Source organism: Oreochromis niloticus, linkage group LG6 (assembly GCF_001858045.2).
Source record: "Oreochromis niloticus isolate F11D_XX linkage group LG6, O_niloticus_UMD_NMBU, whole genome shotgun sequence".
In the NCBI taxonomy this organism is placed as follows: domain Eukaryota; kingdom Metazoa; phylum Chordata; class Actinopteri; order Cichliformes; family Cichlidae; genus Oreochromis; species Oreochromis niloticus.
This window is the reverse complement of record NC_031971.2, coordinates 8,216,301-8,236,240: the sequence shown is the minus strand read 5'-3', so window position 1 is coordinate 8,236,240 and position 19,940 is coordinate 8,216,301. Positions and strand designations below refer to the sequence as shown.

At 40.3% G+C, this 19,940-nt stretch overlaps 1 protein-coding gene across 1 annotated transcript in view; it reads left to right on the top strand.

Annotated features, from left to right (window-relative positions):
• The window catches only part of LOC106096648 (voltage-dependent T-type calcium channel subunit alpha-1I), a 252,424-nt gene that overhangs the window by 168,682 nt on the left and 63,802 nt on the right, over positions 1-19,940 (top strand). Inside the window, 6 exon segments of the mRNA XM_025908200.1 lie at positions 3,418-3,569; positions 5,538-5,723; positions 6,818-6,935; positions 7,925-8,080; positions 11,504-11,591; positions 15,301-15,470. Of these exon segments, the coding sequence (XP_025763985.1) occupies positions 3,418-3,569; positions 5,538-5,723; positions 6,818-6,935; positions 7,925-8,080; positions 11,504-11,591; positions 15,301-15,470 (870 nt within the window).

The window sequence follows — 19,940 nt, the reverse complement described above, 5'->3', positions numbered from 1 at the left end:
CGGTGTCGTGGCAGGGTGTATGTCAACCAGATGTGGGCCAGGTCTGGCAATGATAGCACTGTTTATGTTCCTATTTTCCTATTTTAGTTAGAAGACCTAAATGCCATGTTGCAATACTATACTGCTATGGTGGCCAATGTTTCAAATGCAGGTTTGACAGGTTTGTGAGTGTACACTTTATCCAAAACCTAGTGAGGGTTTACTCATGTTTCTCACTGGGTGGCTGTAGCTCAGGAGGTAGAGTAGGTCACCTACTAATCGGAAGGTTAGTGGTTCGATCCCTGGCTCATCCAGTCTACCTGTTACTGTGAACGTAGTTAGGAAGTGCTCAGTGTAGTGAAAGTGTGTGAATGTGGCATGTTGTATAGAGCACTTTCACTAATCTGTGAGAGTAGAAAAGTGCTGTATAAGAAAAAGTCTGAACATAGATTTGTCATGTTACTTTTTCACTATTATGTTCTGACACATGTTGTTATTACATGGCTTGATTAAGGTCCACATTAGGCTGACATCTGGGGCCAGAGCTGAAACTGTTCTGGGCCAGCACAGTGTGTCTGCAACTGGCCTTGTGCTGGCCCGTGTGTGGGTTGCCTCTGGCAAACCAGGTCTGGGCCACCAAACGGCCGTCCTTCTTTGCGGTGTGTGGGCCTGATCTGGGCCATACCAATTTTGCTATGTGGAAATGTGCTGTATACTGGGGAGTGACTTCTGGCCACTGTACCATACAAGACTTAAGATTGTTGTCCAGTTGGATATTTTGAGATCAAGTCACTGGATGGTGAACTCTAGGAAAAGTCTGAGGGCTTCCAAATTTCTCCTATCCACAGATGATGGAGACCGCTGTGCTCGTTGATTCGTATCACTGATTCTCAGATCTCTGAAGTTCAGTCGTTCTCAGTTAAGATCTCAGATCAGAGTACTTCTTCAGATGTTGTTCTGGGTTCTTTTGTGACTGTTCATGTGCTCTTGTTCTTCACTGTTCCATATTTTCTCTATTTGTGGATAATGGCGCTCAATGTGGTTCGCAGGACTGCCAAAGTCTTAACTGAGAAATCACCAAGGGGGCAGAACTGTATATGGCTAAAGATAAACATGAATAAATAAAGTCAAATAAGCATAAGACAAAAAAATAGCAAAAAACTGATTGTCCAACACATTTATTGCATGTTATTTATGCAGAATTGACCGGCTCATTTGAACAAGAAGAGTCCACTAAGAGCTGGACAAATTAGATTAGGATGGCACACACACAGACCTAAAGACGATGATAGTCAGCAGCACCATCTGACAAAGCTAATTGCGTATAAGCATCCAATTTATGTGTGTCTCACTTTTTAAGCCAAAATCAAAAAGAAGTTCAATAGGCTGCAAGACTTTGTGATGCACTGAGTTATTGCATGACCTCATTTAGTTGAAGATTCAAGGTCAAGTTTGATTTCGTCCAACAGTGTGCCAAGGACAAGTGCTTTGGCATTGTTGGCATTTTGCCTTTTCAAATAAATTGGCTCAAATTGTGAAAATTTCCTTTCTTTTCAAACTGTTGTACCTGTTTGTTGCATTATTCACTGAGAAAGTTACGACTATGAACCTTGGTTTAACTGCAGTGTATGATTGATTTGAACACCTGTCCTTGACAAATGTAGATCTGACTGTGTGATTGCAGGTATTTTTAGAGCCCAAACTACTAGTTCACAAGTGAATTCGGCTTACTTTTCTAAATCAACCTGGAAGTCCTCAGTATGATAGAAAATCCCTGCTTTTCTAATTTGATTCCATGTATCAGCTAATCAAAAAACTCAAGTCTTTAGATCTGTTCCCAGGTCTGCAGTAATGAGACAGCAGTAATGGATCTCCAGGGACTGCCAGCACTGTTTGACTGGTCTGGACACTGGTGGGCATACATCATTAGCCCATGTTTTCACACTGCAAACAGTCATTAGGCATGACAAACACACAGTATATAGGGGTAACAAAAAGCTGCACACATGCGCGCAGACATGTAAATATGATAAACACAATGCTCATTGATTCTGGGATGTTGAAATGTCATTGCTGAAGTTGCAGAGGAGCTCTGTGGAATAGAGATGTGCTGGAAATCACGAATGTGCCAGATTTAGTGTTTTGCATGTGTGTCTGTGTGTATATATATGGCTGTTCTTCATCATATTGAGCAAATCTATACAAAAAGCCAGAAAGAGAGAGATGTGTTCAAATGAAACAGAACAACATTAGACGACAAGCAAATATATATATATATATATATATATATATATATATATATATATATATATATATATATATATATACATATATATATATATATATGCCGAGTATAACCTGGAAGTCCCAAGGTCAAAATGGGAGATGCCCCCAAGGGTGATGGAGAATGACCGAGCTAAGATCCTGTGGGACTTCCAGATACAGACGGACAAAATGGTGGTGGCTAACCAACCGGGCATAGTGGTGGTAGACAAACAGAAGAAGACGGCCGTAGTGATCGATGTAGCGGTTCCGAATGACAGCAATATCAGGAAGAAGGAACACGAGAATCTGGAGAAATACCAAGGGCTCAGAGAAGAGCTCGAGAGGATGTGGAGGGTGAAGGTAACGGTGGTCCCCGTGGTAATCGGAGCACTAGGTGCGGTGACTCCCAAGCTAGTCGAGTGGCTCCAGCAGATCCCGGGAACAACATCGGAGATCTCTGTCCAGAAGAGCGCAGTCCTGGGAACAGCTAAGATACTGCGCAGGAACCTCTGGTAGAGGACCCGAGCTTGAAGGATAAACCGCCCGTAGGGGCGTGCTGGGTGTTTGTTTGTTTTTTTGTAGATATATATATATATATATATATATATAGCAAAGGCGTATGGAGGAATGAAATAAATAAAACAACAAAAAAGAAATAACAAATGTTTGTGCTAGAGTGTTAATAAGTTGACTTATTATGATTAAATATGGGCAGTGCAATTACCATGATGCTAAACTGACAACTGAAGACCAAAAAGAAGCTGTATATGAAATCTGAGCTCTTAAAGACTTTTTTTGGATATAAATGTGGTCTTTCAGCTGTCTTCAGGGTGGACTGAGTACATTTTGTTTCTATAATTAAAATCTGCAAAATGTATTGATGAGCTTTATAATTGGTTTAACTGTTGCCTGCTGCTGTTTGGGATCGGTGCAGACAGCAGATTACAGACTATTTGAACATGTCAACTATATTTTACTGATTGTCAAACAAACTGAGACCTCCAGAAGAGAGATCTTTATTATCTTTAAAGGTTTTCTAATCAAGCATAATTACACTTTCTTTTTAGCTAGTAACTAGAGCCTTGTCTGTTTTGAATGTCACTACGTATCATCCTTATATACCTCTCTTTCGTTTCTAATTTCTCTTACTTTTATTTGTCTCTATGCTATCAGCCAGAGGAGCTCACCAATGTTCTGGAGATCTGCAACATCGTCTTTACAAGCATGTTCTCCTTGGAGATGATCCTCAAGCTCACAGCTTTTGGTTCTTTCAACTACCTGAGAAACCCTTACAACGTCTTTGATGGGATCATTGTCATCATAAGGTACTAAAACACTGATTGCAGTTGTTACGTACAGCTTTTAAAGGCTGCCCTTATGCATGGACAGCCATACATATGTCAGAGCTAAATCACACAAAGTTAAAGGTAATTTTAGAGTTTGAATGTCCTCAATAGCACAAGAAAAGGGAAGTAGGGTTTGGGGAGTAAAAAAAAACTTGTTTCTAATATATTGACTGATGTAATTTAGATATCGGCTTTTTTTTTTCATTTGCCAGACTATTCTGGAAAGAGAGCCTGCAGTTTAATTATTCATACTTTGTCAAATTGTCATGTGCGTTCTATCTTGTTCAAATGTACCACCTGTATGGATTTAGATGCCAAAGCGTCAGAAAGCAGCAAACAGATTTTGTCTTTTGTTTTGTGTGCCTGGAAGCTTCAGGTGAGTGGCAATGCCTTTGATCTGCTGCCGTTTTTTCCCCCCAATTCATCTGGTTAGGCGCCTTTGTGTGTGATCCCCATTATAACCCTGAGATCAAATACACATCAAAGCAACTAAAACTGAACAAGATCAAATGTGCAACCCATCACAGAAGATACACGGTGATTGAACATATCTACATCTGTCTTCTTATCTCTTGCCCCGCTACCCATTTCCATCTCTTTTTCTATCTGAACGTCCTCAGCTATTTATACTGAGCTGCTATGCAAGGGTCCCTATTCGGTCTTTGTCAATTCAAAGCCAACGCTATTTTGATGTGCTGAGTGAGGCCTTTGAAAGCCAGCAACCCGAGGAGACGTGTTTCTTTAAAGGCATATTTTTCATGAGAGAACGTCTCTCTGTTCATGTTAAATGTCCGTCAGAATGAGAAAGAAAATAGAAAGCAAAACTTCAGCCATCACGTTTTGTGAACTCATGTACCAATAAAAGCATTTAGAGCTTCACTTGCAATCTCAAGAACCCTGGTAACCTTCTAGTGGACAAATTAATTACTTGAAGATTAAAAAAGATTAAAAAACCACAAATTTAACATGGATCAGTTACTACATTTACTTGAGTTGATGGGAAAAGAAATGAGAAATTAGAATCAGTAGTGATTCCCTTAAAGGTTAGGGACTTGAAGGTGTCTAATGATGAAGATGAACACTTTTGGCCTTGTGCTGCAGCAATAATTATCTGCAATATTACTTGAAAATGATCTTGAGCAATATTTCTCCAGGCTTTCAGAAGGTCTTCCAAAGTTTTCCTTCAGCCATTGGATTCAAGATTTTCAATTCACTGCATGTGCAGGGTTTGCAGGAGAACTAAAGTATGGTTTCTCTCTCAGTCTAGCATAGAAGGAGAATTATGAAAAGATGAAAGGACACTCCAGGGGATATAAAATAAATCAAGCCTATGTGCAATAGTGCAGTAGTGCAAATACAATAGCAAAGATGTGTTGTGTTGAGTCCTTGTGTGCAACCAGCTAAGATAAACCTTTTGAATGTGTTACAGTCCAGTGCTAGTGTGTGTTGACAATGGCTGCTTTCTCATTGATTTTCAATGCAGTCCTTGCACTTGACTATTTTCAGAGGAATTTTGTTAAGCCACTTAACACTGACCTTTGAATCATTCATGCTTTAAAATAAGGCACCTAATGCAAGTGATGAACCAGGGCTGTGTGCACACGATGGACAACAGAGCGAAGAAGCAGTTTGAAATTGGTTTTTTAGGCATAAAATATGTTCCCATTTCTTTAGTCTTTAGTTCCCATGAGCCAAAATGTTTCAGACGTTTTTTTCTACTCTTTGCTGTGTGTGATGTCCGTGAGAGTGGATATTCATCATATGGTCATCTCACGCAGGGCAGGTGTAGTCGCAACCATAGCCAAAACGTGTTTGCAAGAAATGAGCAAAACACAAAACAAAACAATTATTCTTCGTCCTCATAGACTCGCAGTACGTGTGCAAGTGTTTTTTTTATGTCTATGTTAAAATGGACATTTAGCAGTATTTTTGTGCTTCGTCCCTCAGTGTATGTGAGATTATCGGCCAGTCGGACGGTGGTTTGTCTGTTTTGAGGACCTTCAGGCTGCTGAGGGTGCTGAAACTGGTGAGGTTCATGCCAGCTCTCAGGAGACAGCTGGTGGTCCTGATGAAGACCATGGACAACGTGGCCACCTTCTGCATGTTACTAATGCTCTTCATCTTCATCTTTAGGTAAGGTGTACACACTTTGTGATCAGAATAAAAGAAGAAGAATGTAAACGGCTCGTTTGATCCGTTTCTTTCAACTGTGTTTTTAGTTGGTGTCAGGAACAGTACTGTGAGACAGATCTCTGTTTCACCCTCTACTTTCATGGTGTGGCACGTATTGGCTTTAGATCTGCACAGCTGCTTACCAGCAACCATTGTAGCACAGAAGGTCACAACATTCCACAGCAGCTATTAACCCTGGGTACAAAATAACAAGCAGACCCTTGATGATCTGGTTAGATTTTAACAAGCATAGACTTTGTGATGCTCAAGCACTGTCACAGAACTGCTTTGAGAGTTAATAGGTCCTTTAGTGGGTGTTCAGTGTACACAGTATTTGTTGTCTTTATTTATATCGTTTTCAGACTTACATGCCACTCACATTCCTGAAATTTTGTTTTGTAATGTGTGAAGGAAAATGACCCTGAGATCTCAGTGTGCTTTAAAAAATCCCTTGTGTGTCTGTTCAGACTCATACACAGGGTTAACGTAAAAGGAAATAATTGTTAAATTAAATGTTATTTTACATACAGTGTTTAAAAAAAAAAAGTAATCAGACAACTTCATTTTTCTGTTGGTTAGATTTTTAACAGCTAAATTTAACGCCACGTTTAATACCCATAATGGCAACGTAAATGCTTTTTTTATTCAGAAATGTTACTGCATGAAAAGTTCGAGACTGGTGGTGAATGTTTAGTTTGGTACTTTTCATTTTACATGGTCACTGGAGCGGATTAAATCTCATGTAGCCATTCCCCAGCGTCCAACAGCACTCAGGCATTTACAGCCATCTAATTTATTTCAGCTAGGAAAGTCACACAGTACAAAACAAATGATGACACTTAAAAATAAATAAATAAATAAAACAGAATTTACACAGTTAGGAACTGTTAGGATACAGATACAGCTTAATTATCCAAAGCTTCTTTGTGTGTGATTCTAAAAAAGACGACTGTATTTGTATCGTGCTTCAATAGATTTAACAAAGATCTACATTTAATTATTAGTCAGGTACATCAGATGATCCAGTGTTTGTTGTGTGGTATATTGTATTGCAGTATCCTTGGGATGCACATTTTTGGATGCAAATTCAGTCTTAAGACGGAGACTGGAGACACAGTACCAGACAGGAAGAACTTTGATTCCTTGCTGTGGGCCATTGTCACTGTTTTTCAGGTATTCAACCTATCTTAGTTTCCAATCTGCACTTCTCTTTATATGAGCACAACATGCCTCAAACTACAATCACACCAGGGTCTTTAAACAGGGTCAGGTTGGCAATTACCTGCCATCACTTTGTGATAATTCATCAGTTAACTGTGACAAATCCAAGCAAATCACAAACATTTTTCTGTCTGCTTACACAAAAATTCACATTGAAACAGTCACATCAATGTTTTAAATTCAGAGTACAGCCAGAACCTGATAGACTTGAAACAGAAACTCTGAAATTTTTCTACAAATAGTGACGTAGTTGCTGCTGGGAAGCAGTTTCTTGCTGTTGGCAAAGTTAGCAACCAGTTGAGTTGACTCCGTCAAAGAGATGCAGTGGTGACTGACTAAAATTGGTTGCACATGGGGATCCAGTGCAATCACCTTGCAACCCAAAGTGGTCACCCATAGCTTAACCCTTTCATCCATGAGTTATGACAACCTCAGTCGGGATTTTTTTATTCATCTTTAGGCATGAAAAAACCATAGGCATGATTTTTTAACTTCATTTTTTAAACGTACTTTTCAAAGAGTTTTTTACATGTCCACTTAGGTGGACAACGCTGGCTGACCAGTGGGTGGCAGGGTATGGAGTGACACATCAGTGTCCAATGTAGTGGTTTATGTGCAAGTATACCATCAACACTGACACAAATACAAGAAAACAGCCTTCAGTGGAATAGCTGTCCACTGTAGTGACTACTATGCGTGAGAGGGTTAAGGGTGCTGCATCCTCAACCTCTGGCCAACCAGCTGGTCACTGTAACTACTTCCAGTTGGTCAGTAAAAGTGAAAAAATTCTGTTTAACCAACCAGCCAAATTTTTTTATTGGTCACAAGGATGTTGCAGTCCTATTTTTACTCTAGCATGACTCGAGTCTTTTAGCCTTTAACAATAAGTAGGTCCTTTTTGTGTTACTAACCTCCTACGTCTGTCTGTGCAAACCTCAAAGATTCTGACCCAGGAGGACTGGAACGCAGTTTTGTACAATGGTATGGCAGCGACCTCACCGCTTGCTGCTCTGTACTTTGTGGCCCTCATGACATTTGGAAACTACGTCCTCTTCAACCTGCTGGTCGCCATCCTGGTTGAAGGCTTTCAGGCGGAGGTAAGGGGTGTAGGTAAACCCAATGCTGACTGCTGCCACATTTCAAACTGCATGATGTAAGCTTGTTAATCTTTTAATTGTTACTCATCTAAAATTATTAATCCAATTCTGTGTTCATCAGTAGTGAAATATTTCAAATTATTATTGTTGTATTGGCCTCTAACGGCCACCAGAGAAACTCAATAAATGAACATGATTGTGTCTGGCAATAATTTAATTAGTTTAAATAAGTCCAAATTATACCATGACTCAATGGAATAATCATATAAATTGATGGAGGAGCACTTAGCTCACAGATATTTGAAAACATCCACCAAATAAGTGCCACAATTCTAATATCGTAAAAAGCACGGCCTCGTAAGCTGTTTGCTGTCTCCTAAAAACATTTATTGCCGCCTGTGATTTAGATACATTTTCAAACTTTGGCACTTTCTCTCTATGTACCTTGACCCCATGCTTGCACTCCCTGCATAATGATCTCTTGTGTGGTCCACTGATATCAGTCTGTCTCTCAAACTGAAGACGTTAACCTTTGGCAAAGACCTTCACAGCTAAATTAAACCGAGCTGTTGCCCTTTGTTGATTTCCATAATCACTGAATGGAGCAGATTTACATGTTTCCAACATGTCTAAACGGTCAACATTTCAACTGTTTTTCAGCCATCCATCTTATGGCATTTGACATAATGGATTAAATTCTATTTAAATCAGACTGTCTGCACAGTCCATGTAACTTATGTAATGTATTGCTTGCATTTGAACACAGCTCAAAATGTATTTTTGTCCTTTAAGTCTTATTTTTCCGTTTTATGCATACAGCTGCAATGACTGTGTATTGAGCTGCCAAAACTCGGGTGACCTACAATCTAATGTGCCTCAAGTGCAATATGGATATTATGCTGCATCATCTTTTATCATTTCCTGTTACATAATAAACTCAGCAGAGGGGCTTTACATGCTAGCTTCTTTACATAGATGTATAAAACCTCATATATACAGTTTTAAAGTTGACTGTATCATCAGTCAGGCGAGGACAGACAAATGTTCCACACATAATGTTCAGAGTATTTGCTTTGTGCACTAAATATGGCAACTTCTATCAACAACAAAGCCATTAAATCCATAAAAAACATATTTCCTGCAATACTTCTTTTGAATGTCAAACTGTTATCACAGTACAAGCAGGAAGTGAAATGATGTACAGTGGGGGAAACAAATATTTGACACTCTGATAAAGAAATGAACAATCTGTATTTTTTTTTGGTAGGTTCATTTTAATGGAAAGAGACCAAATATCAATCAAAAATCCAGAAAATACACATTACATAAAAGTTTTACATTGATTTACACACCACTGAGTGAAATAAATCTTTGATCCAAAAGATGACTTGGCGCTTGATGGAGAAACCCTCGTTGGTAACCACAGGAATACGATGATTCTTATAATTTTTCACAAGATTTTCTCACATCTCGGGAGAGTTTTTGTCCCTTTAGTTTTGTTGGGTGAGTCTTGGCAACTCGAAGATTCAGCTCCCTTCACAGATTTTCTATAGGACTGATGTCTGGAGGCTGTGCACTGACCTTAATGTGCTTCTCCTTTGTTGCCTTGGCTGTATGTTTTGGGTTATCGTCATGTTGGAAGACCAATCAATGATCCATCTTCAGGATGGAAGAAAGGAGAGCAGAGGGAGGGAAGGAGGTTCTCATCCAAGACTTTATAGTACATGGCCCCATCGATTGGCCCCTCAATACGGTGAAGTTGTCCTGTATCCATATCATCCCCAAAGCATAATTTTCACCTCTGTGCTTGACTGTGGGGTAGGCCTTCTTTATGTCATTCTCAGCATTTTTCTTCCTCTGAAAATGGCGGGTCAAGTTTATGCCAAAGAGCTCAATCTTGGTTTCATCTGACCAAAGCACTTTCTACCCTGTACATGTGGCTTCTTGAGCAGGGCGACCTTTCAGGCGCTTCAAGATTTCAATCACTCACGGTGCACCGTGGTCCAAGCTGCCTTCGGATCATTAAGAAGCTCCTCACGTGTAGTTTTGGGCCGATTCACCACCTTTCTCGTGATTATCCTTAACCTGTGAGGCAGCTCTTGCATCAAGCTCCAGACTGAGGAAGGCTGATGGTCATTTTATATTTCTTCCATTTCTGACTAATCGTACCAGCAGCTGTCAGCTTCTCACCAGGCTTCTTCCAGCCTGGTGCAGCTCCACAATTTTGTCCCCGACGTCCTTTGACAGCTCTGTGGTCTTACCCATGGTGGAGGAGAGGCTAGAATGGAAGAAAATATTTCTGTGGACAGCTGTGCTTTATACACATAATAAGTTGAGATCAGGAGTGTCTGTAATTCATTGATTAATGATTACTTGATTGTAATACGTGTGCCACATGGACACACAGCTAAAGAGGGAGCCAGAATTATAAATAAAACTGAATTGAAATGAGAATTCTGGCTTGGTTGTAGGGGATCAAATACGTATTTCACTCAGTGACAAATGTCTAGACCTTTGGTTGATATTCTCTCTCTTTTCATTAAAACCAAACAACAGTGAAAATTCAGACTGTTCATTTGTTTGTAGGTGAGCAAACTTGAGGTTTGAGAACATGAGGATCTAAATATAGTAAAAGAAATGAAAATCCAACAAAAATCAAGTTTAAAATCTGTTTTCTGCTGTAGAAAGAAAGAGTGATGATATATATTATAGTATTGGTCCCATAATAATAATTAAATACAGCAGAATTTCTGAAGCCATCCCTCTCAGTGGAAAACACTGCAAAAGTGATGCTGTCAATCTGCCCTCAGCTGTCAAACGATGTCAGATGATATCATTGGAAAATTGTAGTGTGGTTGAGTAACCCAGTTGAGTTTTCATACACAGATCAAAGCATTACCATATTCATGGCATGTAGCTATGATGTGTGAGTTGGGAGGGAAACATTGACACAAATCACGCGGCTCTTGATTGATCTTTCTGAAATGCCAAAACAAAACCCTGCCATCAGTCATTCGGTCTGTCTCTCTTCCTGCCTTTTATTCTCTCCTTTCTCTCGCTCTCGGCCTTTTCTCCTCCAGCTCTCTCCCCTTCCTCCACTCATCTGTTCTGGGTCTACTACTGCGACACACTAGGGATTATTGAGCCAATTTACTCCCTCAGTGAAGACTGTAGGGGAAATCCCATTGGTCTTAACCAAGTCTGAGAGGGCTCCTGCAGCAGTGTGTCAGTACTTTGAGGGTTTTACAGACTTATCCTTGAGGAAGATTGTCTGACAGTGTGTTTAAATACGTCTGATAGCTGTAGTGAGGTAGCACTGTCTTTCCCTGGAGATTAAAGGTCCGGCGTATGACAAAATCTGAAAAAAAAGTCTGTGACAAAAATCTTTTAGACCACGAGTCCTGTCTGTTTTTTTATCTACAGGGCGATGCAAATCGTTCATATTCAGATGACGATCACTCCTCCTCCAACTTTGACGAGAGTGAAAAACGCGATTCCATCAAGTTGTCTGGTAAGGGTAACATCCAAACTTTCTGATACACTCAGCTCCCATCTTATTAGTACCGCTAAGCTAAAAAAGGCCTGGAATAAGATCGACATTCATGAGGTCAGAATGTTTGGTTTTGTTAAAAATGTTTATTTTTAAGGATTTAACGCTAATACCTCAATTCACATACTGTATCATTCATCTCAAAATGGAACAACATGCTCGAGAATCTGCCTGCTCATCAGATTTTAGCTCTTTGTTTTTCACTGAGGCTTATCCAAAGGGAGTCTAAACGTGCTCAACTCAAACCAAGACGGAAGCGTTTGCCAAAAGCTTAAAAACTTGTAAAAATTCAGAGAATAGAGTAGTCGACAAAGATGAATGGGCTCTGTCTATACACACACAGTAAAAGTGTTGAAGCAGTACAGACTTCCTCAACAGACCCAACAAACAATGCAGTTCAGAGAGGATTAAATTTGAGTTCAGAGGCTGGAGGATCGCTTCTATACCATCTAAGTGGGCTACGGCTGCACGGACGATCTGGTCTCTGCGCTACAGTGTAAGCAAAAAGGGAAGCTTGTAGACTCCGTCTTCATAGATGGGAAAAATGCAAGGTTAACTCTGTCTATTCAGACAGGATAGAGGTATACTTTTTCTTTGTTTGGCTTCAGCATGTTCGCATGGGTACATCAAGTTTTCCTAAGCATGTGTTTCCTGTTTGTCTGTCCCTGTCTGTCCATCCATCCACTTAGTTCTTATTAGGGCTGCCACAAACGATTATTTTGATAGTCGACTAGTCACCGATTATTTTTGTGATTAGTCGACTAATCAGATCATGCATCCATTGGACGTAAAACGTACAGCTTATTGCACCAGCATGCATCTGCTCTTAAATAACTATCATTAGCTTACAGTTTTAAGTGTTTAAGGTATGTGCTAACTAAAAATAAAGACAAGATGATAGTTTATTAAATTTTAATGAAATCTGCAGATTGTTTCGGTGAAGTTTAATAAACTCAGCCGTCTGCTCCTTGCTATCTAAAATATAACAGGACACCGGAGTATATTCTCGAGCATCTCACACTTCTGATAATCAGTTGTCTGCTTGACGTTTATTCAGCTGTGTAAAACTATAACTTTAATCTCAGCCAAACCGATGTACCCAGGAACAAATAAAATACTAAAAAAAAGCCAAACAATAACAGTTTTAAGTTATCTAAGTGACTTATATATCATGTTTAACCTGAGTAGTGAAAGACGGCGGTGGGTTTGAAAACGATTTGCCGGGAGTCCGGTGTTCTCACTGGCTCTAGTGAGCCTTGAACCCCGGCTAGCTATCGAGCTGGTGGGTAACAGACGTCTTCGAAAACGTCGGAGCGCTTTTGAAAATATGTGGTGTCTTGATAAACTGAGCAGATATTTGAAGTTTACACAGCTACATTCTGGCCTGAAAGCATGTTAAACGTTTATTTTGTGACCCAGAAAGAATAATAAGAGTAATATTAAAACTAACTAGCTGCCACCATTGTTGAAAACTGAGCAGGGCCGTGCTGGGCCGTGCTATGAATTCTGGGACACAGCTTCTTCTTCTTCTTTTGCCTTTAATGGCAGCTGGCATCCTTGTACATGCAGTGCTGCCATCTTCTGTTTCAGTCCGTTATTACACTCTCAAATCCTACTGCTTACTCCTGCGTCTTATGTGATCTTACAAAGCTTCAAACGACGCGTCGACTATTAAATTAGTCGTCGACGATTTTGATAGTCGACATAATTGTGACTAGTTGACTAATCGTGGCAGCCCTAGTTCTTATGAATCCATATAACTCTTGAAAACTCTTAAATTCATTAACAATCGAGAATGAAATGAGTATATTTTAAAAGACAATATGATAATTATGAAAACTAAAATATCAAATAGGAGAAAGTATAGGTATTTTATGTTCAAAAGGTCACTGCAACTCTTAAGTGTGAAGTCCCAAGACGCAAGTACAACTGACCTGGGCCCTTATTTAATGGTAAAGGCTCCAACAAACCTATCAGAGAGACAGCAGAAACTTCAGGAGTGGCCAAATCAACAATCTGGTTTATTCTTAAAAAAACGAATGCAGCAACACAAAAAGACCTCTGAGACCAAAGAAAACAACTAAAGTGCACAATTGCAGAATTTTTATCTTTGGTTAAAAACACCTTAAAAACATCGAGACAAGACAAAAACACTCTTTAAAAGGTCAGTGTACCACTGTCATAGGCTCCAATGATTCATAAATGTCACTAAAGAGGGTTTATAAAAAGACATGAGATAGTTTTCCATCACAGGGAAACAAAAGCTCCGGAGCAGTGCTAACAACTGAGCCGCCGTCATCAACCACTAAAGATTATTTTTGTCATGGTCCTGGGTCATTTTGGCTCAGCCATTTATGTTTCCTTTGTTTGTTGTCATTTTTTGCATTATGTTAAGGATTATTCTAGGTTTCCTACATTATTCTGTCCAGTGTTGTGTTTTAGATTTCCCCCTGTGTTGTTGCCTTCTGTGTCTCCCCCTGGGTGTCTGCGTTTATATGGCTGTGTGAGTTCTTGTGCCATCTTGTTTTCCCCAGCCTGTCATGTCTGCCTCTCTCCCTCGTGCTCCTCATGTTCTCTCTCTCTCTCCAGTCTACGTCTCTGTGTACTTCCTGTTTTATTTTGATAGTCTCCGTCTGTGTCCGTCATGTTGTGTTGCTCTTCCTCTGTCTCATTATTATCATTATTCGTGTTGGCTGTGTTCCCTGTGTGCTCCTACGGTCCTCGTTAGTTTTCTGTGTATTTATGTCAGAGTCTCCCTCAGTTCCGTGTCGCCTCGTCTCTCCTGTTTGTGTGGAATTCTCTGTGTGTTTTTCGAGTGTTTAGCTAACTAGTTTTTCCCAGTTTAGTTTTGTATTGTTTGTTTCCCCTTCTGTAAATAAAGCCGTTTTTGAGTCACGTCCCATTTCCATGAGTCTGCTTCTGGGTCCTCTCCTGCCTGCACACAGCCGTTTTCATGACAATTTTGCTTTGGGATCACAGCAGACAGGAGACCTAGCTAAATGTGCAGGTGCCAGTAGATAGCTACTCAGTAGAAATTCCCACACTTATCTTCAGGCTTGGCCTTCATTTTTAACCCAGCTGTGCACCTGCAAATTGAATATGAATATGCCTCCAAAACCACCCCTATATCACCCATAACCAACTTAAGAGTGTTGATAGAATAAGGTTTCTGATTTGCTAACTTATTTAGGACAGGGGTGGAGCAAAGATTAGAGCCTATTTGAAACAGTTTATAAAGAGATCAAATTAATATTGAGCAGAACTGAGTTCAGCTTGTTGGTTACAGCCGTCGCAGTAGTACCAGTGCCTCATGTTGCCTTGTAGGGAAATGAATGAAATTAATTTAGGCTATCTCCAGACACTCATAAGATTGGCTTTTACTCTCCATTTTTTCTTTATTATTTTGTTTTTGTTATGTCTCTCCATCCCTGGAGGTTTTCAAATGGAAATATAGTAAATGTAAGGCACCCAGAGACAGCTTGAAAAGAAATGTGTGGGCCATGAGAAAAAAATTGCAGTCTTATGACTGAACCCCAGAAATCAACTGAAAGTGTAGTAAATATATGAGAACAGCTTCTCACGTCTCAGCAGTCAGGCATTAAACTATGACTGAGGGAAGTTTGGATTGCTATCACAACACTTTTAACCCATCTGCTATTTTCCATTGTAGACCCGAGAATCTGCACCCTGACACCAAACGGCCACCTGGAGCTGGGTGCCCTGTCAGCACCCAGGGGATCCTACTCCTCCTCGGAGAGGCGGAGCTTCACCATGGAGTCTAGAAAGAGCAGCGTTATGAGCTTGGGCAAGAGCAGCCTGGAGAGACGCTCCCTCTCGCTGGTACTTTATCACACTGTCATACCACAGACGGTTGTGCACACACGTAAACACAACTTCTCAGCCCATTCACAACAAATCATGTGTACTTTATGGTTTACGTTGCCTCCGAGCACTTTTCAACCATTCCTGTTATGACTCTATGAGCTGTTTGCAGCTTTATACAATGACAAATATGTTTTCCTCTTTAGCAGAAGCCCTTGGTTTCAAGTTTATATTTAGCGTCGACGATGTCTGTTTACAGATTTTAAACTGGTCCAAAATATCCAATCCATCACAGTGAATGTGTAATTCAATTCATTTGAAATGTATTTCATTATGTCAGGTTATGGACACAGATGCTTGTAATATATGTTAAAATACTGACTATAATATAATATTATATAATATAATAATACTGAGATGTCTCGGTTCACCCTGTATAATAACTGTATTGTGGATGTACCTTATTTCCTCCTTAACAGGTGAACCAGTGTGAATGAAACTTTGTATGACCGTCATCATTCATTCAGCGATTAACAGCATTTACATGTTTTTAAAAAGATTATTACAAATTCCACTTCCCTTCATTTTCATAGATCTAATGTTCAGTATTTCATTACCATGTACTAGTGATGTTAGGCTCTCTGTTTGCATTTCACATGTCATGTTTAACATGAATCACCCATCTGTAAGTATGATGCACATGTTAACACTCCACTCGCCGCTAATAAAAAACTGGGTTGGTTATGTAAGTTAATAAAATTAACCATTACAATTAAAAACTTTTCTGAGCCTTAGGAAACCAAATTAATTTTAATTAAAAACATCACATCTACCAAAACTTCTGGTATCAATCATGTCAAAATGTGTACTTTATGAAGCAGAAAAAATAATCCTGCAGCAAAAGACAGTATTGTTGATATTATTGCATTTATTATGACTAACTGATGTCATCCAAGTGTGCCCATCGAGTGTGGATGCTATTTTTAGATTGATCTTAAGTCCTTTTCTGAGCAGTTCAAGGATCAAGGATAATTGATCTTAATTAACCCTGAAGGGCAATTTTTTGTACGGTCAGCAGAAACCACAAAAGCATCAAGCAAACAATAAAAACATAATAATTGTACCACTAAGAACACACTAAATAAGAAGTCCAGAATAAAGTAGCACCATTATAAACAATTATTTATTTAAAAGAATAACGGCAGCTGAGCCAAATGAGACTAACTTGAACTACTTGGATGAGGGTTGGCTGGGAGTGACTGGGCCTTCAAAGTCCTAACCTTACACAAGAGAGGAAGGTCACTCAGGGTCACATCCTCACGTCCATTCTTGGTTTTGAGGTTTAGTGACTTGTACCGCCTGACCAACCAGAATCTAAAAAATGAGAATAAAACAAACTCAGAGGTTCTGCCGACATAACAACCACGAAGCTTGCAAGAAAAGTACATGTGTTGGTCGGCTTTTCTTTAGACAGCATCCACCTGAAGCTCAAAAGGTGGAAAGGTGTTTACACTGCTGTACAAATGCCATCTCTTTAGTTTTTGATGCATTTGTGTCCAAGAAGGACAGCTTACCCACTCTGTGAAATCCCCCACTGCAGGGTCATCACTACTCCGAAGAGACGCAGTGCCTGTTTTAAGATAAGATAAGATAAGATAACCTTTATTAGTCCCACACGTGGGAAATTTGTTTTGTCACAGCAGGAAGTGGACAGTGCAAAAGTTATATAGCAAAATTAGAATACAATAAGAATAGAATAGAATAGAAATAAGAATACTGTACACAACTGTAAAGAATAAAATAAAATAAAATACTATATACAGTAGAATAAATAGAATAAAATATACAATAGGATAAAAATAGAATGCAAATGCTTTACACAACTGAGTAAAAAATACAACTTTTTCAGAAAAAGTTTATTGCACTTAGTGTCATTGGACATGTGTGTTAGATCAGTTGAAGTCTTTGTTGTGGAGTCTGACAGCAGTGGGGAGGAAAGACCTGCGAAGTCTCTCCGTCCCGCACCGTGGGTGCCGCAGCCTGCCACTGAAGGAGCTGCTCAGTGCTGTCACAGTCTCCTGCATGGGGTGGGAGATGTTGTCCATCAGGGATGACAGCTTAGCCACCATTCTCCTGTCACTCACCACCTCCACTGGGTCCAGAGGGCATCCTAGAACAGAGCTGGCCCTTCGGATCAGCCTGTTCAGTCTCTTCCTGTCCCCAGCAGAGATGCTGCCGCCCCAGCAGACCACACCATAAAAGATGGCTGAGGCCACCACAGAGTCATAGAAGGTCTTCAGGAGTGGGCCCTCCACTCCAAACGACAGCCTGCTCTGCCCTTTCCTGTAGAGGGCGTCTGAATTATGAGTCCAGTCCAGTTTGTTGTTCAGATGAACACCAAGGTACCTGTAGCTGTCCACAGCCTCAATGTCCATACCTTGGATGTTCAGTGGTTGCAGTGGAGGATGCTTGTGCCTGCGGAAGTCTACCACCAGCTCCTTGGTTTTACTGGTGTTGATCTGGAGGTAGTTCAGCTGGCACCAGTCCACAAAGTCCTGAGTCAGTCCTCTGTACTCCTTGTCGTCCCCATCAGTGATGAGGCCGACTATTGCAGAGTCAACAGAGAACTTCTGCAGGAAGCACTGGGTGGAGTTGTGGGAGAAGTCTGCAGTGTAGATGGTGAAGAGGAACGGAGCCAGAACCGTTCCCTGTGGGGCCCCCGTACTGCAGACGACCCTGCCCGACACACAGCCCTGAGTCCTCATACTGTGGTCGGTCGGTGAAGTAGTGTCTGCAAACTTAACAAATGTGGCCCACCGTGTATTGGATTTGACCTCTTTTGGTGAAGAGCAAGAAATTAAAAAGAGGTAAAAGAACTCTAGTGTGTCAAAATAGCGACTTTTCAACTTTAATTTCATTTCTGGAAGTTGAAAGGATCTAAATCTGGGCACATGATGAACGATGTCAGTGTGCTGTTAGCAGGGGGCACACGCCATAGCTGGGCTCATTTTTTGCCAAATGTTCATCCTCAAATGACTGAGCACAACAGGAGACTCAGCACGGAGTGCTTAAATGTTGAAAAGGCATTAGAAACAATAACCTTTCTAACAGGTCACAGTTAGGGCTGGATCAGGTGACCCTTAGTCATGCTGCTTCCCATGATTACACTGAGCATTTCCTTTCTTTTGCAGCACTAGTTTTGTCCTGTTTATTTTTCAGGGTGTCTCTATGTTCCCTTTTTGTTTCTTCTCATCCCTTTCCCCCTCACCACCCGAGCAGCCTCAGGAGAGACAATATAAAGTGCCTCGAGACAACCGCTGCTGTGAATTGGCTCTATATCGATAAAATTGAACTGAATTGAAATGAATTGAATTCACTGTGCACAACCCCTTGAAAGTCAATAAACCAGTGTGCATGCTCCTGCTTGCACTCTTGACCTGATGTATCTGAAGCACCAATAATAATAGCATCCATGCTGCAAGCAGACTTTATGACCACACCTCATGCAGTAGGCACATTTGTGCAAATATTATTATATGGCATCTTAGAATTATATTTCATAGCACTCTTTTGCTACTTATTTATGGGTGACATAGAAAAAAGCTTGCAATTATTGCTAATAAATGACAATTTATTTGCACCATACAGTAAACATTCAGTAATATGTATAGTATACATAAATCCACAGCAGGAATTCCAATATTGTTGTGTCCACTGAACCAGAACTGAAGAAAAACTGAAACAGTTCTACAAGGGCTGGCTCGGCATACAGTTGCCATGGCAACTTCTATTAATTGACTGTTCCCTTCTTCTGTTCATCCGCAGAGAAACTGTGGGAGAAAGAAGGGAAAAAAGGCGACAGGGAGAAGTAGAGGGGAGGAAAAAAGACGGAACAGAGAGAGAGATGGTGATGGAGACAAACAGGAAGGATGATTCAGTAATAAAAAAAAGAGGGCAGTGAAAACATGTGAGATGAAAGTCTGTGGTTTAGCAACCGCAGAGGTTACGATGTTAAACACGGTGGGTGTGCGAGATCCACTTCACTGTGAAGTCTCCTCCTCTTCTCTCAGAGCACTCCAGGTTTATTGATATCAGTAGGCACCGGTTACATCACTCAACTAATAAGCGTTCGAGAGAGCTGTGTATAAATTTTGTGTTTTTGGTTGAAGTTTTGTGAGGAACCACTTTTTATCTATTTTTTTCCCCCATGAAATTACACTTAGACTATGAGATGACGTGTTTGTCGGCTGTGATGGAAATTCATCACTCTAATGTTGCATGTTGTTTAACTGTGCAATAGATGTGTGTAATCTAATGTGTGGAATATAAATGTATTGTTCATGTGGTTATTTGTTTGCTTTGATGACAACTATCTATAGCCAGTGACCTTTAGATCAGATGTACATCGCAGAAAGTTGTAGCTGCTACAACATGCTTGCAAGTGAAGGCAGCAGCTGTTGTCTGTCACTCGCTGTTCCTCTTGGGCGA